Source organism: Aureobasidium namibiae (genome assembly GCF_000721765.1).
Source record: "Aureobasidium namibiae CBS 147.97 unplaced genomic scaffold scaffold_30, whole genome shotgun sequence".
Taxonomy (NCBI): Eukaryota; Fungi; Ascomycota; class Dothideomycetes; order Dothideales; family Saccotheciaceae; genus Aureobasidium; species Aureobasidium namibiae.
This window is the reverse complement of record NW_013581179.1, coordinates 25,296-46,250: the sequence shown is the minus strand read 5'-3', so window position 1 is coordinate 46,250 and position 20,955 is coordinate 25,296. Positions and strand designations below refer to the sequence as shown.

Below are 20,955 nucleotides of genomic sequence, written 5' to 3'. Positions count from 1 at the left end.
ATGAAGCTCTATACTTTGGTTCAATTATTCCCGAGCATGGAACGACGTTGTCGGAGAACATAGACTTCCGAGTGACAGGCCATGGTTTGCGACTTGTGAGTGTTTCCATTATTGACGCGCTTTGAGCGGAAGCGCGTGGAGAAGGACACGGAATCGGTCTCCCATCACTGGCTCACCGGCTTCCAAGATGGCTTCTCTGATTTCTGCCATAGACTTGAATCAGGTGTTGGACGGCGTCGAAGGAAGATGTCACCGTCGTCGTCATCCTCCAAGTCGCGGAGTCGGAGCTGCCAAGACTCGATACCAACACGTGGGCTGCTTATTCACACTTTTATGCAAGCCATCCGCGAACAATAATCCTGTTTTGTTGGAGCTGTCCACAAAAAAAGTCACGCCGACCGTGATAACAGGTAATTTCCAGAACCCGTGTCCTCTAGAGTCGACTCTTTTCCCTCTCATCTCCAACAACAAAGCACACGACACCTTTCCGCGACACTTTTGGGGAAAGAACGACTGTGCCAAGCCCAATCAACAGCTTTGTGCACGGTATTCGTTCGTCCTGAAATCTGGCAGCTTGATTCAGGCCGCCAACAGCACTTTTTGTTCATCCTGACCAAGATCTGACACCCTACTCAACATGGCCCATCGCGACTCGCCGAAGCTGCAAGGCATCTTGAAGAACGATGATGACGTTCAAGCCGCTCAGAACGGTCAGCCTGTCTCGCCGTCGCAGTTGTTGAACATTCGTGGTGCTCAGTCGCCGAAAGAGGGTCCCAAATGTACGTATCTTCTCTGTCTGCCTTCACGACTTGATGCAGTGACCCTCACAACTTGCGTGTCCTTGTTCATCTACTCATCTGTCGAAACCAACTTCGTCTGCCCATCCCTTGAATTTCTCATCTCATATCGCTTATCATGTATCAGCTGTTTCAATTGATCCCTATGCAGAGACCATTTCTCCAATGATGCTCGGAAAGGACAAAGATGTTGATGATCTCGAACTTGACAGAGTTCCCAGCAGTGGTCCTCGTGCTTTCAAGGCCAAGGGCCCCAACCAGAAGCGTCTGTCAGGCAGACGCGCGCACAACGGATCAGTGACCTCGTTGCCAATCCTCGAACCATCCGAAGGTGAGAAGGATGAAGAACACCATCTGTTCAGTGGTGGTCTTGTCGGTCAAGTAACTGCATGGCTTCGTGAGGAGAGAAAGAAACGTGATGCACGCAAGACGCGCAAATCTGCCAATGCGCAACCTCAAGAAGAGGGCACTCCTCATGAGAATGTTCCCACCACTTCTCGCTCCCGTCGTCGTAGCTCTGGCGAGAGCGTCGATCTCAGCAGGTTGGAGCAGATCTTGAAGGAAAGCATCCACTTCGAGAAACCTCGTAAACCATCACTTGTGCATCCGAGCATCCGAAAGCGCCCATCAGTCGCCCGCCTGCACAAGTCTTCGTCCAATGCTGGTCAATCCTCCGACACTGAGTACCATGACGGCGATGCTCTCGTCCCCTCTGCTGAGGCCTGGCTTGACAACACCAAGACACTAGCCAGTGCTGGAGGTGCTGCAGACCCGAACGAGTCGACAGAAAGTCTCGGCCTTGGTTCTCGTCAAGCTTGGTCATCGTTCAAGTACGAGATTGTCCGTCTTACCCACACGCTGCGTATCAAGGGCTGGCGTCGTGTGCCCATGGACATGAGTAACGAGTGCACTGTTGAGAGACTCAGCGGCGCCCTCACCAATGCCGTCTACGTTGTATCACCGCCGAACGTATTGCCTCCTCGTCCCACAAGCGCCGATGGAAGCCAACCCTTGCAACGCCCTCCTCCCGCAAAACTGCTTCTCCGTATCTATGGTCCTCAAGTGGAGCACCTCATCGATCGCGAGTCTGAACTTCAGATCCTTCGCCGTCTGGCTCGCAAGCGCATAGGACCTCGTTTGCTGGGTACATTCAGCAATGGTCGATTCGAAGAATACTTCCACGCAAAAGCACTTGACCCCCAAGATCTGCGCAACGCAGACACGTCCAAGCAGATTGCCAAGCGAATGCGCGAACTCCACGAAGGTATCGATTTGCTTGAGCGCGAGCGTGACGAGGGTGCATTTGTTTGGCAAAACTGGGACAAGTGGTTCCAGCGTGTCGAAGATGTGACCATGTGGCTTGACAGCGAAGTTCTCAAGCATCAGCAGAGCAAGAACCCTTCGATGGAAGGATGGCAGGCTCGTGGCTTTGTTTGCGGTACTGAATGGGCCGTCTTCAAGAAGACGGTGCAAAGATATCGTGAGTGGCTGGAGGCACAGTACACTGAGCCCGGCCAGCTGCGCTCTCGTTACGTCTTTGCTCACAACGATGTAAGTTATTCTTGTCCTCGACTGCGCGTATCCATCTAACATTTGGTAGACCCAATACGGCAACATCCTCCGTCTTCTGCCTTCGGGCACATCACCCCTTCTCTTGCCAGCCAACACGCACAAGCAACTGATCGTCATTGACTTCGAGTATGCCAACGCAAACACGCCTGGCCTCGAGTTCGCCAACCACTTTACCGAATGGTGCTACAACTACCACGACGAAAAGGTGCCCTGGCTCTGCAACACATCCTTCTACCCCACTCCCGAAGAGCAAGATCGCTTCGTTCGCGCCTACGTGCGTCACCGTCCTCAGTTCAATGCCATGACTCCCCAGTTGGGTCCTCAAGACGGCGCTGCTGCAGCAGGAAAGGAAAAGGAACAAGAGAAGCAGAAACGACCTGCTGGACCTACAAGCAGTATCTCAAACTTCATGCTAGATGCCCGCGGACCTCCCGAGTCGGCCGCAACCACGGCAAAGCAAGATGCAGAGTACCAAGCCAATGAGGACGCCCAAGTGCGCTCTCTGCTGCGCGAAACACACATGTGGCGACTCGCAAACACAGCTCAATGGGTGGCTTGGGGTATCGTACAAGCCAAAGTACCTGGTCTGCCCTCTGCTCCTTCTGCAGCTATCCCGCTTTCCGAGACTCCGGATGAGATGACACCTACTGGAGACCAAGTCATTTCTGATCCTCTGGATGCAGAGGTTAAACAGTTGCAAGATGATATCAAGGATAAGCGACCGGACCCGAATGAGGAGGATGACGAGCAAGCCGAGGAAGAATTCGATTACTTGGCTTATGCTAGGGACAGAGCTATGTTCTTCTGGGGTGATGCGTTGAGTTTGGGTCTTGTGGATGAGAAGGAGTTGCCTGAGGATGTCAAGAGCTCGGTCAAGAGAGTTGAGAATTGAGGCATGTAGGATCTCTAGGGTGTACGGTGGCTTGTTCGAGCAAGAGTCCTACTATTGAACGTCTTGCTAATGGATAGATCGAGGTACACCACAGCACGACTACCTGATTCTGACAGCATTGTTGATATCTCCCTTACGACCCACTGCAATTTTTAGTGCTATGGAAATGCAGTGTGATGACTCCAATCTGCTGTGTGTCCATTGAGAGCCCCTGGCGTTTATCGAATCTAATGGGCTCTCAGTGGATATAGCTCCAGCCCATGATATCTACGTGACTTTTGATAGCAATCTCCAGAGCACACACGCCACATGGAACGACTGAGCGACGAGACGTCGGTCATGAGCCTCGCTCGACATTGGCTCAGTATGTTGATATATCTTGTGACCCACGTCTAGTCCTATAGAAATGCAGAGGAGTGATTGGAATGTACTGTATGTCCACTGAGAGCCCCGAGGATGGAGTAGATGTGACGGGCTCTCAATGGATACAGCTACGGATCGTCATAGCTATGTGAATTTTGACAGGCTGTTTGTGTGTATGCAAATCAATTCGAGATGGTCGAGGAAAGATGCCCTGTCAAAAAGCAGACTAGTCCCAATCAGGAAATGATCATCCACTGTTTTGGACTTTGATGTTTTGGACTTTGTCATGCGCCGGCTTTGCTTCTGCCACAACAAGACAGCAATCAACGTTACACAATGGCGACGAGTGAGCAGATCAAGACGGCGCTGTTGACAGAGCACTTCCGCTATACACCATTGGTGAGTGCGCGTCTTGAGTCTTCTGTCGCGACCGAGTGCTTATCCGCTACAGACACTCCTCGACGACATTGTCAACACCGTCAACGAACTCACCTACCAAGCCGTCGGCGAAATCGAGACCGCGCTTCTCAATGTACCCAAAGAACAACTTGGTTTTGCGCCCACTGCGCCACACTCCACCAGCGACCAAACGCGAGACACGACCTCCCAAAACACAGCAGCAGACACCGTAGCAGCAGCAGAAGCAACAGCAGAAGAAGCAGCGACCACTGAAATCAGCGCCGGCATTGTGAAGCTCGAGAGTCTGCTAAACTCGACCATTGACAAGAACTTCGACAAGTTGGAGATTTATACGTTGCGCAATCTGTTGACTGTGAGTAATGCAAAGGAAGATGAAGGCTTGGAGAATTGGATCCTGCTGGATCATTACAAGGTATGTTGGTATGCTCTGTCGCTGTGTGAGGAATAGACAGCTGATATGCTTCAGGATCTCAAAACACCCTCTACAGATGGCAATACGCCAACGCCAGACTCGATAACGCGTTTGCGAAGAAAAGTACAAGAGACGGAGAAATTGCAATCGAGTCTACAAGCAGAAGTGGCACAGAACGAAGCTTTGCTCGCGCAACTGCGATCGCTGGTCCCATCTGCAACAGCTACATCTTCCAAACCCGATGACGACGCGCAACAACACGCAACCAACCACTCCTTCTCCTTCCTCACCTCGACTTCTGCTGCGGCATCTCTAGGCGTAGGCTCCACCAGCCACGCCAATTCTCTCGCCCAAAATACTTCATTCGTATATTCGCAATTACCTGCTTTACGAGATATAGTTGCAACACTCCGCGCTCACTTGGCTACGTTGCCAAAGAAGGATATGGCTGCCACGATCGACGGAGTACAAGAAGCTAGACATGGATATATCGAGAGTCAAAGCAGGAGGGCATTGGAGAGGGTTGGTGTGGATGCGACACCGGCACCAGATACAGAGGCTCTGGGGAGGAGGATGGGTGTTGAAGAGACGAGGGCGTTGGAGGGAATCGTGGGGGCTATGGGCGCGCAGCAAAAGTACGATGAGGATAAGATGGAGGAATGAGGAACGAGGATGAGTTTGAATTACGAGGTCATGAAGGAATTGGGGAGAGGCGTTAAGGCTTTTGCGAGTTTGATGATACCCAGATGTAACCCCGAGAATGAGAAAAGAGAACTTTTGATATACACCCACAACTCCATCTTTGACGAAAGGTCTGTGGGGTCATGCTCACGGTCACTTTACTTCACATGCTTCCTACGAATGTCGTGTCGAGAAGGATCAAAGGATCGAAACTTAAACGTATTCAAGGCAGACGCGCCCATCACCTGTTATAGCTACCAATTTGGCTCCCCTTATCTTTGCTATGAGGTTACTGACCATAAGTTCACATCACAAAATTCCATGGTTCCAGAAAAGGAAAAGTCACACTAATCCACCACAAAGCACTCAAAACATTTCCGATTCTTTCGCACACCGAAACCATGACGATTGAAAACATCATGATACAAACTGATCAAGTCGTCAACGATGCTGTATGCTGTACAGTAAACCTTCCCATTTCTGTAAGCTTTTGCCATCTTTATTTCTCTAGCGTTTACTTTCTCGGCATCCCATCGCCGCGACATGAAGTAACATAGGAACGCCGAAGTACTGATGCATATATCAAGGTACTCAATACCTTCCTCAATCAAGTCCACACACAAGAAGACGAAGAAGGAGCGGTGCCGACATTGACACTGATTCACGATCTTCAGACACGATTCTGGGGACCTACAAAGGAGTTGCGAGAACCAGACAACAACGACAACGACAACAAGGAAAGCAATGCTGGCATACTAGACACACCTTTTCTCAATCTCTCACCTGTCGCCATTGTTGCAACTCTCCAACACCTGACTAGGACTACAGACTCCGCTATCCAGACAGATTGGTTTTTGGTTTTAGACGCTCGGTCTATGGAGGATCATACAGCTGTGATTGTTAGTGTAGAGCAGGAGGAGGTGAGGCAAGTGAGGGTGGAGTGGAAAACGGCGAGTAGATATTTGGCTGCTGCTAGCACAAGTCATCCGGGTATTGATGAATTGATAGAGATTGCGGAGGGGAATGAGGATGGAGTGTTGAGGGATTAAGGAGTGGTTGTGGGGAAGGAATAGCAGGATGGTGGGTAATGAAATCGATGGGAAAAGTCGAGCTGTAATGAGTTGTAGAGATATCTTTCCATCCAACTCGCGCTTTGTATATCTGACACATCTTTGGGATCTACTTGCGTGTAAACTAGTTCTGGCTGGATGAATTCATAAATCTCCATCTGATACGTGAGTACATCTCATGATTGAACTATACTGGTGATCCGTCCTGTCATGCTTCTTTGAATGGTCAAAAGTTCGAAGTCGGGTTGTACTTAGCACCCTGTCGTGCTACTGACTCTCTCTTCGACTGATCAAGATTACTTCCCCTTGACCTGGACCTTGTTCTTACAGAATTGTCGTGGTCTCAGAAGGAAGACAATGCCTCTGTAGTCATTCATGACACTGAAATAGATCTGATGTCGCGATAATGCTGAATTATTCATCGGATCATCGGGACCGGCTACGACTTGTGTTAATGCTGCCACTCAACTTCGATCTCAGCTTGTATCTGACATGGAATAGGGGAAGTTGTAAGCCACCGCAGACTGGCATATGCACTTGCCGTTCATATGGTATACAATTGACGAATCTCTTCGGAGTTCATGCTCGTGGAACCCCGCCACCATGTGGTTTTTATCTTGTTTACTTTTTTGCCCTTGCTCAAGCTTCGGGACGGAAAGCTTGCGCTCGCCAAGACAGGAGTTTGAGCCAATGAAGCTTGGTAGACAGGCACGTTTCACCGCAACATCAACTTTTTGTGTCCCGCCCTCGACTCACAGCCTCAGTGAATCTTACCAAGCATACCCATGTCTTGGCCACCTTGCGAGCTTGGTTCCCGCAGCTTCGTCAGAACAGGCAGGCCGGGTGGCTACCGCCTGGCTGCCGTGTTCAGCATGTCAAATGCAACATCCCTCATTGGCTTTGACAAGTGATCCGCGTCGTCAGTGGCATACTCGATAGCATGCGGGTCCACAGCATTGAGTACGAAGTGAGTGGACGATCCCTGAGCTGTCCTTCACCTATCCCCGAGCTCCGAAAAGTACAAAGTCGACTCGGATTCCCGTTGTAGAACTTCTTGAAAGGTAGGAGCTATTCGATTGGTCTTCACCTGCAGTCCACGATGCGTTCATTCATCTCTCTGCTTTCCCTCTCGTCCGTCGCTCTTGCGAGCTGGACTCGGAACTTGAACTACCGCAGTCCTTCTGACCACCATCCTGGTCTCGGTATCTCTCTCCACAAGGTCAACAAGCGCAATGTGCCTGGTACTCAGTACTCTGCCTCGCAGTTGAACTTTACCCATGGCGTTGCTTCTGGTGACCCGTACTCGGACTCTGTCATTCTGTGGACTCGTGTAGCTCCCATGTTTGACAATGTTAACGACAACTCGACTGTGTCTGGCATTGCACCGCTCTACGGTCATGGAGCCAGCTTGAACGCCAGTACTGCTCCTGTATGTGTGCAGTACAAGGTTGCCAAGACTTCCAACTTCACCCATGTCGAGAGCCAGGGCACCGCCTACACTTCTTCCGACATTGACTACACTGTCAAGGTACGACATATCCTATCTTGGGGAACATGAAGCACTGGCTAATTCTTGAGCTTCCAGGTCGAGGCCAAGAACCTGACCGCATTCACCCGCTACTACTACCAATTCAACGTCTGCGGTTCCAACAAGACCAGTCCTCTTGGCCGCACCAAGACTGCTCCTGACACCAATGACTACACTGCCGAGGTTGGACTTGCTGTCTACTCGTGCAGCAACTTCCGTATGCCACACTCGATCCCAGTATCCGACAAAACGACTAACACATGACAGCATTCGGCTTCTTCAACGCCTATGGAAACCCCGTGCGAAAGGACTCTGTCGACTACGTCATCCACCTCGGCGACTACATCTACGAGTACGCCGGCGACGGTGACTACGGCTACGGCTACAGCATCAACCGCATCCCCAAGCCCGAACGTGTCATCACCACTCTCTACGACTACCGCGAGCGCCTCGCTACCTACCGCACCGATCTCGATCTTCTCGCTTCTCATCAGAACTACCCTTGGATTCCTGTCTGGGATGACCACGAGGTCTCGGATAACACATACCGCGATGGCGCTTCTGAGCTGAACAACACCGAGGCTTCGTTCATCAGCGATGGTGGTGTCTCGGTTGACCAGAGAAAGATGAATGCTGTCAGAGCTTACTTTGAGTGGATGCCCATCCGTCAAGTCGAAATGGACGACAATCTTCGTATCTGGCGCAGCTTCAGCATTGGCAGCTTGTTCGACTTGGTCATGCTTGACACCCGCCAATACGACCGCTCCATCACAGATCTCTACTGGAACACCGATTACGTCCACGACATCAGCAACGATGCAGGCAGAAGTATGATGGGCAGCAGACAGGAAAACTGGTTCTACAACCAACTGACTCAATCCGCAAACCGTGGTGCCGCATGGCGTCTTATTGGCTCTCAAACCGTCTTCTCGCGTGTGAATGAGTCTGCGGCGTATGGCAACACCAATCCTCTCGACTACGACGCTTGGGATGGCTACCAAGCCAACCGCAACCGCACCTTGTCGCATCTCTACAACAACGGCATCGGCAACAACATCGTCATGTCGGGCGACTCTCACGCCTCATGGGTATCTGATCTCGTGTGGCTTGACCACGAACGCTACAACTCCACCTCCGGCAACAACAGCATCGGTGTCGAATTCGCCGGCTCTGCCGTCTCCTCGCCCTGCCCGTACGGCCAAAACATCTCCCTCGCAGCCGCCAACAACGCCTCCGACTGGCTGGTGCATGCAAACGAAGAATTGCAATGGCAAGACATCTACTACAGAGGTTACTTTGAGCTCCACATCAACTACGACGAAGTAACCGCCAATTACTTTGGCATGCCCACCATCATCAACCGCAACCCTGACGAGATTTCTCTCGCCAACTTTACCGTCAAGAGCGGTGCTAACAAGTTGCAACGACCTGTTGCTGGTGGCATCGTCGAGTCTGGTGCACTGAAGTTGGGGCAGGTTGTCCAGACTAATGCTACCAACAACACTGCTACGGGTGTTTGGTTCGTTAGCCAGGCTAACGAGGAGGATATCTGAGGATGCCTACAAGGGGTAGGGCAAGGGGGAAAGATGATGAAGATGTATACGCGAGAAGAATACAATTTCACGGCCATTAAACATCACGAACGACTCGTTTGCCTTTGCAATAGCAGTGACGGTTGTCACGAGCTTAATCTTTATCTCGAGTGGTGTTGTTTCTACACTCAAAGGTATTGATGGAATTTGCACAGTGATAGTCGACATTGCTGACATTTGTTCCAACGAGCGTCGACCGAAGGCATCACGTATCCATCGATATCCGTCACAAATCGAATTCCATCGTTGATAAAATCACACTACCATAGCTGCTCGAGACGTCTTTGGGCTTTCGAATGCCAAAAAACAAAGTCATGTACTGTGTTCGGTATGGCGGGGAGGACTCATAAATCCAAAGGCGTCCATCCTTATGGGCGCGGCGGACTAGAAACAAGCGATGATTTGTATACGGGGAGCGTTGGCGAAAAACCGATCGAGTCATCCTCATACGCGTGTGCGATACCCGCCGCTTCCGTTACTACGTGAGAGCAAAAGTCTTGTGCGTGAGATTCTGCTGCTGCTCGCGTGGGCACTCGAATGGCGAATCCGTAATCATCATATCGATGACATTTGGAGGACAGTTCTTGTGGCTCATCGGATGCTCTGCAAAACTCCTTGCCTGTACACTGTAGCTCGAATCCCCACGAGTCAAACGTGACAATCTCAAGCTTTGATGGCATCTCCAGCTGTACGATCAGAAGACCTTTTCCAGTGTTGGCGTCTGAAGCGTAGGAGCTGCATGATAGCCGTGGTAACCAAAATAACAATACCAACAATCGAGACCGCAAAACCCGCTTTGTCTAGACTGCAGACGAACCACAAGTACGGCACTCTACCTGCTCGGTCTTGTCTGCTAGGAGGTGTGCTATAGGAAACCCCACTTCCCAGAGGCGTATGCAGATATCCACTGCAAGAGGAAACACTCCGTCGAGTCAAAACAGCAATAGCTATGAAACCCCCAGCGAAGCATGTATCCAGGATAAAGCTGATTATAGCGAGTACAGGATGGCCGCCAAGAAAACAAGTCGAGATTGCGTTGATCAAGGTGTAGAGAACGGCAGCGCTTGAGATTCCTTCGATAGCTTTTGATGAAGCAGAGATAGGGAGTTTGTGCTGCGTGAGGTATGAGAGGAAGTAGCCGTAGATGCCGACGATGGCTCCGGCGGCGCATAGACAGAGTAGGTATAGTGTGGTCTGTACTATTCTTTGAATTTCGAGCTTTCCGGAACGCATGGTCTTGGGTCAGAGGAGACTTGCGACTAGGTAGAAGCAGTTACGCAGTCTGCGAAGAAACAAGGGACGAAATTTGATGGTAGTGGCAACTTCGATGGCTTCTCAAGATCGCTGTGGAGGTGATGTCCATTTAGTAGTGTGTAGGAAACGGCATAGATGAGGTCAGCCTTGGACTTGGTGTTCTAGGCATGTCCTTGGCAGAAGCATCAAGGATGAGCATAGCCACAGAGCTGGATGAAGATACACCTAAAAGCGGTCGGATCTGCACCCCTGACTCAAGAAAGGTCACCTAAGGTTATAAATAGGTGATCGCATCGTGGGGACAAGTCAAGATCTTCTCCAACCTCATGTTTTGCGATTCTGACCCTGGCTTCACTTGCATGATACACCTTGGCGTAGGAGTTCCAGGATCAACCAGAGGAAAATCTTTCTCGTAGACCGACGCTAGCATGGGCAATACACATCACCCCCCCACGACTTTACAGCCGGTCTGCAACAAATTCTGTTTTGCCTCTGTACGAGCTGTAGAGCGAGACCAAGCTCACTCAACCTCCTTCCACCTCGCCTCAAGATACGCCACCCTCGCAAAGTCACCCCCACCCTGACTTGCCACAGCAGCAGCCTGTTGCCCATACGCAGCGCCCTCCACACCCCACGGAGTAGCAAAACCATGTCCCACAGATGAATTGCCGTACGTAGTCGTATACCTCGGCAACGGACCATAATGAATTCCACTTGCCGTAGAAGACATGCGATCCAGATTATTGTAGAATGAACTATTCATATTCAATCTTTTTTGCTCGAATAAACGCATCTGGGCTGCAGCGAGTAGTTGATCCATCACGGGAACCGTTTCGATAAAAACTTGCGTGCGGTGTTCGCGATAGGCGATGAAGTTTGCGAGTGCGGTTTCGTCGGGGAGGTAGTTGTTGTTGGCATCCCTGATATTTTGGATAGCGGAGGCTTCTTGCACGGCTCGCCAGCGTCGGCGCATGTTTGCGGAGTAAAGCTCACAGAGATGTTTTCCTGGTGAACTCTCATGGTTGAAGTAGTGGGAGAGTGGTCTTTCGCGTAGTACATCTTCGTAGCAGGCTGGACAGACACCCATGGGATCGCCTCTGAGCCCGATGCGCCAAAATTGAGCTACTTGTTGTTTCACACCCGTGCACGGGAAGATGGAGGCCATGCGCCGGATGTGAGTAATAAACTGCTCTGTATCTGGTGTTTCAAGCGCAACATGGTAACGTATTATGGTCTTTGCGAAGTTGGGAGCCTCTGCGCAAAAGTCGCACATCTTGGTCGTGCCTGGAGGACACTTCTTCTGGGGTTGGAAGTAGATCTGCATCCCAAAAGCGCAGATGAAACCACTATAGCATGTGGGACAGACATCGAAGTTGTTGCAGCCTCCTTTGAGAGTATACCATTGTACACCAGCCATGCCTGCACCTTTGCATATAGGCGTCTTTATCTGCACTTTGCAGGTGTTCCAGAAGATGTCGTGCTTTTCATATCCCAGTGCTGCTCCATAGGCAGCTTTCAATGCTGGGATTGCGAGATCGCATATCAGCTGAGTTTCCTTGTTCTCCTTCGGGAGAAGCTTTGGTTTGTACTGCTTGTCGAAAGCAGTCAAGGCCATTGAGTCCAGGAAGCATGTTTCGCAGATCACAACACTGACATCACCAGAGATAATCCCATACCAATCTCGGCTTGCCGAGCTGACTGCGTTGAAACCAGCACAAGAAGGCTTACTCAGGCGACTTGTCGCTGCAGCGACGAACTTGGGCCAATCATTCACTTCTGAGTGTTCAGCAAATGCCCTTGTGATATTGGGAACAGCGATATCGCAAGCCCAAGTTTGTTTCTGAGTTGGCTGATGATCATGGAGCCTGAACCGTCTTTCGAAGCTCGAGCCGACGATGAAAGCATTGTAACAAGCCTCACAAGCGACAAGTCCTGGAATAGCATTGTGCTTTGCTTGGAACCATTTCAATCCGACCAAAGCTGTTCCAGAGACGCCTCCCATACCATGACAATTGGGTATCTTGGCCCTTACTTCCATGTATGCTTTGACTGACTGCAGATCGCGCGTGGTGACTGCCTCTGGCCATAGTTTATCGGCCATACGAGGTACACCAAACATGCATCGAGCAGCATAATTCTGACCTGGTTCCAGCTTACCAGTAAAGTCGAGCTCGAAGATGCTGTTCCGAACATAAAACTCAAAGCATCTGCTGCAGGTGGAGAAACCTGGAACGTCGATGTGTCGGAACCAGAATGCATCATGCAGTAGATTCTCACCACTGGGACATCCTCTCCCAACATAGTAACCTTTCTTCTGGCCTGCTGGAAGACATGATGGTGGAGAAGATGTGGTGAAGAAGTTACCGCTCAGTGATGGAACTAGATGAGGGGGGTGTTCGATTCCTGAGTATGATTTATATGGTGCTGGGCGTCTGCCATCAGCCTGCTCAGGTCGATGATCCGATATCTTGGGTGAGCTGCTTTGTGATGCGGAGGAGTAGTCTGCATTCAAAGTCTCGAATCTATTCCTTAGGTTGTGCATTGGATCCTCATGACCGGAACCATAAGAAGACTGTTGAGCCGATCCTTGTGAAGGTTTCCGAGGTGGCAGTGGAGGGGGTCGATTGGATCCTGACTGCGACGAGGGATTGCGTCGTGGCGGTAATGGTGGTCTGTCCATAATGACCGTTGATGACTCACGCCTCGAGGTATCCTGTGACGTGGGAGATGATGATGGTGGTATACACGATCCAAAGCGGACAGTAGAGGCAGCGGAGGAAAGTGCTCGAGCGGATCCAAAGAAGAAGACATGCAATCAGATCCGGACGGAACAGTGTCTATAGCTGGTGAATGGCATGAGTTCATCGGCAATATCAGCCTCAGGTCATCCTGAAACCTGGCGGGGACTTCGGGAAGGAGCGCCAAGCATCTCCAGTGCGCCACGCTAATCTGTAGAGGTGTCAAAAAAGCGATGGACGATGTAGGAGAAGCTGAGCACCTTATATTATCATCGCTAGGGTTCGTATCACATCGGGCACTCCGAGAGTGCCAAGCATGATCGGCGCTTAAGCATATACCAATCGCAACCCGACCTGCTAAGAAAAAAGGTTAAGGAATCTGTAGAGAATGCTGAAGATGCGTGGCAGCTCGGTGTGGAATATGAGCGGATGCGATCTGAATCAGTGCGAGTCGCTTATGTATAATCCTGTCGTCTTATCCCAACGCGACGGTGTAATGTAGACCAGCGAGGCGACATCGAGAGTATGCCGGCTGGGTAACGCCCCGGATGGCGAAGGAGTATCAGCATAACAACGAAAACGAGAGACGTAGAGACGACCAGACTGTAGTCATAGGATGTAGTAATGGGATGTGATCATGTAATGGAGATGGCTTAGAGGACTGTAGATGCTTAAACGTTCAATAGTTGATATAATGTATCATCAAAACAACTGCAGCCTGCAATTGGTGACATGTTCAGCGCATTTTAGGAGTGAGGTGCTGAGTTCCATCTGATTCAGATGCGCGAGTGCAAGGCTAACATGTCGACTAACACTATACCTCGCGAACGTGTCATGAATAGTGTACACTGTTTTCCAACCGCGCAGTCTAAGAAGCAGATGGAATTGTCACAAGATGGCCAGTTGGGAGATGGCTGTCAACGGTGGACTAGGAATGCTCTTGAATCACACATCAATCGCGTGTGTAGGAGATCGTTGATACCAAAGTGAGGGTGTTTACATGGGATAGTGAAGTCTGTAAGCATATAAACAACGAAGGATACTTTTCCACTGCCATAAAAGGTCACTGGTCAAACGGTCAGGAGGCAAGTGTATCACGCACGTCGGGTTACCTACGGGAGTAATTTGTTGATCGTGGCCCTCCATGGATAGGAAATCGAGTACGACTTGAAGGTCCGGGCCATTGTCTTTTTCCTTTTTTTGTCTCGATTTTTTCTCTCATACCACAATCTCTTTCTTGTGTTATCGTGAAGGAGGAGGAGGTGAAAGTGTAAGAAGAGATGACCGCAAGTAATGAGTTGAAAGCGTGAGTGGTATTTTGTTCAAACCTCATCCAGAGCAATCATTTCGCGGTGAATGTTTGATCAGGTGTCTTTCATCTACCACTCTTGCCTTTCTTGGACATATACCCAGATCGCCATTCAATAGAGAAGCAAAGATGCATGGCAGGAAAGTCACTATGTTGTTGTTCTACAGTGTTTGATGTTTGGCTGCTTGAGCTGGGATATGACTGCAATGACCCCTGATGTCCACATATTGCAACAATTAGACGGCGCCGACGACATGGAAGATTTAGTAACATCTAGCACCAAGGGTAGACATAAGAATACAAGACCATAATCACATTCTACCCATCTCCCACACTTACCACTCTTCACTTACTATTTTCTTTATGTGCGAGCTTTTCCGAAAGCGGAAATTCCTTAGCGTCGTCATGCCGGACTCGTCAACACAGCTTCACTTACGGCATTACGATGTTTACGGCGACTCGAAGCCCGCGTCTCAATTGCTTCGCCGAGTCATCTCTCCATCACCAAGCAAGATGAGCCTCATCCGCCAACTCCTGGAATCGATTCCAGAGCGCGAGCGTGAGATGGAAAAGGAAGACTACTCCAAGTGCACCTTACGCGCAAAGAAAGGATACGATCGCCGCAGTGGTCGCTCGATCATGGTGTTCAAGATAAGTCGTCCAAACAAGAAGAAACAGCCTTGTGGTATGGTCGACTGTCGGGTTTGTGGAGTCTTCTGGCGTAAGTACTCCTTTGATATCGTTTCATGCGACCAGGTATGGGTTCGAAAGGACAAGTGAGCTGACCTTGACTAGGCATGGAAATGGAAGATCTCGAAAAGCGTGTTCCAGGCTTCGTCTCGGAGCAGGTCGTCCCCAAACAATCGTTGCGCAAGAGATTGGGTACATCACCGGCGCCGTCCACGACTGGATCTACCACGTCGACCTTGACTGAGTTCACCGAGATCTCCGAAATCTCGCAAGAGCTGTTGGGCCACAGCTTCGACTCCGGAATCCCTACGCCTTCATCAACACAATCTTCCGCCACATTTTGCGACTCATCAACTGCAAGCATACAGTCGACTCCCACCAAGTCTCTCAGGAACAGCAACCTCAACGGACCACACGATCTGCCGTCCCCTTCTTCTTCAACAACATTGGCCGACTTGAGTGGTGACTCCAAGCTCTTCAATGGCCAACATCTGCCAGTTCATCCTTCGGTACCGGCCTTGAACGAATTCAACTTGCGTAGCCGCCGTTCCGCCATCTTCAAGAACTCTGCCCCCTCCGTCGTTGGCTCTTCGAGCGCCATGTCCACCTTGACCCAATTCTCGGAGCTGGACACTGCCTCATCACTCTCGACCCCACCAAGCAGCCTCTCTTCGATCCCACTTACCGTATCTTCGGCCAGAACCACCAGCACACCCCACTCGCCATACAAGGTCATCAAAGTCCGCAAGCACAGAGAGATGACTAAGTTTGCCGATGGCTCGGAGTGGATTCCAGCAACCCTTGCGCGCGTCCAAGAGTACATCGCCTCTCAAGGCGAACGCCGTCTGCCTCTATCATACCGTCTAATTGTGGCCAGACGCGCTCTGGGTGGTTCGAGAGTGGGCGCACAGTTCGAGAAGGGCATTCGAAAGGTCGATCTCAAAGCTGGAGTAAAGCCACAGACCAGAGCCGAGGTTTTGAGCCGTGGACTGAAGTACTTCCCTAACGATGGATTCCAGACGCAGAAATCCTAGAGGGAATGGTGTTGTAAAGTCGGATATTGAACATTACATTCATACTGAGTGTCCAGAAGAGATCAGCACCACTTGTACTTGCCTATTTTGCGTTCAATCAACCAAGGAAGGCTCATGGGATATCGAGGGATGAAAGGCTTCGTTGGATATCCTGGCCGTGGTTGGTTGTAGATCGCAGAGAATTCACCAAGCAAGCAGCCTTCAGCTGTCAATCGAAAACGCAAAGTCATCTTTCTTGTCATGTTCTCGCACCAGATAATGGTTTGTCGGCGAGCAAGAAATGTGACAGACCGCATGCGGCAGGAACTGACGTCCAATCCGTGCCAAGCATTCCAATCGCCTTCCATTCTCTCTGCGACAAAGAAGGCACGACCGAAACGCGACTCAACAATGAACCGCCAAGACGGACACGTTTGCTTCCACAGTCGACAATGGGAGAATGTATAGCTGTCGGTTAGCCGACTCAGGAGACCAACACTGAGCTCACGAGCTGTCGTGGTCGCCAGGAGATCGACGGCCGTAACCATCGAACTAGAATCCTCTTCTCCACTACCACCCACCGGCCAGTTGTGGCAGCTGACTGACCGATCATTCAGGCTATGATTGTCGCGCAGCATGTCGAGGCTACTTTGGCTCTCCGGTGGCGATCTGGCGAGCAGGCACGACTTTCCGTACGTCGAATGGCCGCGGCATCCTTCTGTCGCAAAGTTCAGGATCCTGAACGGTGGTATAGCTTCAGTCGACATGTTAACACTATGACACGCAGACATCATATAGGGAAAGAGCTTGGACAGAGGAACAATCCCAAATGATCTATCGAAAGCAAGTTGAATGCCGGAGCTCCACGCACATCGGATTCTTCTGTTGGACTAGTGCGTCGACTGCTTAGGGCGAGGCATCCCTCGCGTAGCTTTAATGCTCGTTCACAACGTCTCGCGCTTGTACAGAGACCTATTGGGAGGTTGTTCCGAGCATGAGAAGGTAGGACATCTCACAACAGGACAAGGCAACTCTTCCATATCGTTTTGGGTATCGCAGCCAGCACGATTCGGATAAACCGGCGAACACTATTCGCACTTGCACAGCTGCCAGAGCATTGTCTGGACGGGAAAATGGCCAAAGTACGTAGCTTTTAGTATTCATACAAATGCATCTAGTCGCATAGGACTAGGAAGCCTATATTGGCGAACGCGAGTGATCTGCAATACAGGGACGTTGACACCTGGTGGACCCAAGCAAGCCTTCTCGCCAATCTACAGGCAATAGAGAGTCTCCTTGATGAGTTCTCTGAATGATGCGACAAGCAGGGCAAGGTCTCTAGTAACAACAAAGCGCAATTTTATCAACCACAAAAATAAGCAGAAAGCAATACGAACAGAGTCGCTTGACAACCACTATACAACAGTCGCGGGAGATCAAAGCGTTGATCATTTTGGCCAGAAAGTTTGACAAAGTGTTTACCCGAAGCCCCGAACTTCCAAGCTTTCAAATGTGCGATCTTCATTCCACCCCCTCTTCTCTATATCATTTCTTCCAGACGACTAGTCCTTTCATCAAAGAACTTCCACAAATCGCGATGATCAAGATGCTGTCACTTCGCTTGGAAGTCGTTGGTTGTCCACGCCACGAGTACATGTCATTCGTCGCAAAAGAATCGCCGGGGAACCCTTGTTAGCCTGCTGCAGATGAAACAAGCCACGGGTCAAAAGCTTCTTCGACGAAACCTCCTCTTGTTAATTTATCCTTCACTCGCTGGCAGGGCTGTGATAGGGCTTTGCTATTGTAGGGCTCTAGACGTGGTTTTTGAAACGCAATGCCCTGTAGGCTGTCGGCTGGAAGCACGCTTTTACGCTTAGCATGGATTGTCTCTTCCGTTTTGTCCGTCTTTGAGGAGAAGGTGAGTCTGTCCATATATAAGCAAGGCCCAAGTTTTGGTTTTGTCCCACATACTGCATCGCCTACCTTCTCTTCAATCCGAACCAAAGCCAGACTGGTGCTGTCTTTGTATACCATCCTCTCTTTACAACTCAGACTCTCCTTGACGCTCGTATACTTTTCTCTCCCGGCAATATGAAGTTCATCACTGCTGCTGCCGTCATGTTGGGCGTTGCCTCGGCCGCCCCCACTGCCACTATTGAGAAGCGCGCTCAACAGTGCGGTCAATGGGACAGCAAGGTCACCGGTGCCTACACTCTGTACCAAGACCTGTGGGGCATCTCCGGCTACACTGGCTCCCAATGCTCCGACATCAACAGCCTGAGCGGAAGCACCCTCAACTGGTGGACCACGTGAGTGTTCCCTCAACCCTCAACTCCTACAAAGACAGCAACAACTAACAACACCCACAGCTGGTCATGGGCCGGCGGCTCCAGCCAAGTAAAATCCTACGCCAACGTCGTCACAAAGACCAACCCCGTCCAAATCTCCAAAATCAAGTCCCTGGCCACAAAATGGACCTGGGTGCAATCCGGCAGCAACGTCGTCGCCGACGTCGCCTACGACATCTTCACCTCCTCCACCGCAGGCGGCAAGAATGAATTCGAAATCATGGTCTGGCTGGCCGCGCTCGGTGGCGCAGGTCCCATCTCCGCAACGGGCAAACCCATTGCTACCGTTACTGTTGCTGGCCACAGCTGGAAGTTGTGGTATGGCAGCAATGGTGTTAACGAGGTGTACTCGTTCACGCCCAACGGAAACAATGTTGCTAGTTTCAGTGGTGATTTGATGGATTTCTTTGCGTACTTGATCAAGAGTCAGGGATTCAAGGATAGCCAGTACTTGATTTCTGTTGGTGCTGGAACCGAGCCTTTCACCGGCTCTAACGCTAAGCTTACTTCTTCCTACAGCTTGGTTCCTGCTTACAAGTGAAGCATTGGAGCTTGAGCTGTGGAGTGGTCTTGATGGCTGGCTGCCGACTCAGCTGTCGGGATACGCGCAGGAGCATTCGTCGAGGGCGACTGTTTCATTTTTCGAACCTCAAGTACGTTAACTATCAGATGCGGTTGCCAAAATGCAAATATGTATACTGAGACAACCATTCACCTGTCGCCTCCCTTTCCTGATGCCTAGATCTCCATTGTAGGACTTGGAACATACGCGATTGTGATGGGTCTACTTACTCGGCCTCTTGTGAGCGGTAAGAGATGAGAAAGGTTATGATTCATCTGTTGTGCTCTTATGTCAAATCACATGCACGAAGATCAAATGTTCCTTTTTCGTGTGTAATCTGGCCGCAGGTCTAGAACGAGTCTTGCGAAAGTGCTTCTGAACATTTCCTCCCCGACATATCACAAGTTGAAATAACAGGATGGAGTTGACAGAGACACGCAATCTGCATGTCACTGTAGAAATCAAGATATTCTCGTCATACCATTCGGTGTACGAGATAACAAACCGAAGAATCGAATGCAGCACTAACCATAGACACCCGGATCAACTGTGTGGTGATCAAGACCTCCTTGTTCCAGGAGTCGGTAACACTACTCATACTTCCCGTGCAGAATCCTGCTAGTGGAAAGAAACCCGCGACATGCCACGTCAAAAAGCTCAAGCAAGAGAACAGGAGGACTTCCCACCAAGAGCCTCAGGCCGAAAAAAAAGACCGTTGACATGGGCGTCCCACTGGAAATATCAGAGAACCGGAGAGCCCGAGACGTTGAAAATCTGGATTGACGTAGGGTCACGGGGTACTGCAAGGTCGTGCAACGGTATGGAAATGTGGAAAGCATGGCTTGGTGACGACGACGTGCAGTGTATGATGTGACTCACTCCGACGGCGGAAATAAGCTGTTGTAAAGGAATTTGCTCTACTCTCGGTGTAACAGTCGATTACAGAAGACATGTCTGGTCATCACAACACGACGTACCATTCAGAAGAGCATTATCCTTCGACGACACCTATCTTTGTTGCTATGCCCTAAGAAGAAGGCGCATGATGGGATGTGGAGGTTGAAGAGGTCTCCCCGAATTTCACCCCGATATAGATTAAACTACATCGAGGCCAGTATAAACCGTTGTGTGGACAAAACGTCTCATCGTACCATCTATTGCGTTTCAAACTCAACGATGGAAAGTCGGATAGGAAGGGTTCTGGGTTTGCCACATCAGTTCTATGCTGCAGGCGTGCGCATCTGCACTGGCTGGACTTGCTTGTGTGGTATACTAGGTGCGTCCAGGCTGGCCAGAATGCCAGTGCAAATTATCTGACAGACATCCACTGACATGACACGACATGGCCAGAACGACCGGAATGCAAAGATGAGAAGAAGAGAGCACTGTGGCTGTTATTACATTGCTTGCTGGATGTTGATGGCATCAAGCTGACAGAAAGATCTAGCATATCGTTGCAAGAAGGGGTATCAGAGAGCAAAAATGCCTTGAGAAGGAAAAGAAGAGAGAATATATGCACAGAGAAAAGAATCCGCTAAAGAAAATGCAGGAAACAAAGAGATGAAGCTGGTCAGAAAGATTGTAACTGGTGCCTCAGGGAAGCCCTGACATGAACCTCCTTGGGCCTGCCACTTTCTAAATCTCTCAATGCAACTGTTTCCCAGTCGGAGTTGTTGCTGGTCAAAGGGCAAAAAGAGTCGGCTAGGGAGATCGG

The 20,955-nt window shown here is 50.3% G+C and overlaps 8 protein-coding genes across 8 annotated transcripts; 6 read left to right on the top strand and 2 right to left on the bottom strand.

Moving 5' to 3' along the window:
* Nucleotides 1-962: 962 nt before the first annotated feature.
* Nucleotides 963-3,261, top strand: M436DRAFT_76972 (kinase-like protein; the record flags this gene model as incomplete). Its single annotated transcript, XM_013567094.1, has 2 exons — nucleotides 963-2,348; nucleotides 2,398-3,261. 2 exons carry the CDS (start codon nucleotides 963-965, stop codon nucleotides 3,259-3,261), a joined length of 2,250 nt encoding a protein of 749 aa, XP_013422548.1.
* Nucleotides 3,262-3,960: 699 nt separating this feature from the next.
* M436DRAFT_76971 (uncharacterized protein) lies at nucleotides 3,961-5,119 on the top strand (the record flags this gene model as incomplete). The annotated part of the gene is made up of 3 exons (XM_013567093.1): nucleotides 3,961-4,023; nucleotides 4,076-4,456; nucleotides 4,511-5,119. 3 exons carry the CDS (start codon nucleotides 3,961-3,963, stop codon nucleotides 5,117-5,119), a joined length of 1,053 nt encoding a protein of 350 aa, XP_013422547.1.
* Nucleotides 5,120-5,538: 419 nt separating this feature from the next.
* Nucleotides 5,539-6,186, top strand: M436DRAFT_58594 (uncharacterized protein; the record flags this gene model as incomplete). The annotated part of the gene is made up of 2 exons (XM_013567060.1): nucleotides 5,539-5,619; nucleotides 5,725-6,186. 2 exons carry the CDS (start codon nucleotides 5,539-5,541, stop codon nucleotides 6,184-6,186), a joined length of 543 nt encoding a protein of 180 aa, XP_013422514.1.
* Nucleotides 6,187-7,306: 1,120 nt separating this feature from the next.
* Nucleotides 7,307-9,288, top strand: M436DRAFT_68201 (uncharacterized protein; the record flags this gene model as incomplete). Its single annotated transcript, XM_013567071.1, has 3 exons — nucleotides 7,307-7,735; nucleotides 7,793-7,952; nucleotides 8,003-9,288. 3 exons carry the CDS (start codon nucleotides 7,307-7,309, stop codon nucleotides 9,286-9,288), a joined length of 1,875 nt encoding a protein of 624 aa, XP_013422525.1.
* Nucleotides 9,289-10,047: 759 nt separating this feature from the next.
* Nucleotides 10,048-10,533, bottom strand: M436DRAFT_23180 (uncharacterized protein; the record flags this gene model as incomplete). Its single annotated transcript, XM_013567053.1, has 1 exon — nucleotides 10,048-10,533. A coding segment is annotated over one exon (486 nt), but the record flags the coding sequence as incomplete, so codon positions are not given.
* A 568-nt stretch (nucleotides 10,534-11,101) lies between these two features.
* Nucleotides 11,102-13,261, bottom strand: M436DRAFT_58579 (uncharacterized protein; the record flags this gene model as incomplete). Its single annotated transcript, XM_013567058.1, has 2 exons — nucleotides 11,102-13,013; nucleotides 13,155-13,261. The coding sequence occupies 2 exons, from the start codon at nucleotides 13,259-13,261 to the stop codon at nucleotides 11,102-11,104; spliced, it is 2,019 nt and encodes a 672-aa protein (XP_013422512.1).
* A 1,772-nt stretch (nucleotides 13,262-15,033) lies between these two features.
* Nucleotides 15,034-16,352, top strand: M436DRAFT_68198 (uncharacterized protein; the record flags this gene model as incomplete). Its single annotated transcript, XM_013567070.1, has 2 exons — nucleotides 15,034-15,349; nucleotides 15,424-16,352. 2 exons carry the CDS (start codon nucleotides 15,034-15,036, stop codon nucleotides 16,350-16,352), a joined length of 1,245 nt encoding a protein of 414 aa, XP_013422524.1.
* A 2,070-nt stretch (nucleotides 16,353-18,422) lies between these two features.
* Nucleotides 18,423-19,220, top strand: M436DRAFT_86462 (family 12 glycosyl hydrolase; the record flags this gene model as incomplete). The annotated part of the gene is made up of 2 exons (XM_013567092.1): nucleotides 18,423-18,640; nucleotides 18,701-19,220. The coding sequence occupies 2 exons, from the start codon at nucleotides 18,423-18,425 to the stop codon at nucleotides 19,218-19,220; spliced, it is 738 nt and encodes a 245-aa protein (XP_013422546.1).
* Between the last annotated feature and the right edge of the window lie 1,735 nt (nucleotides 19,221-20,955).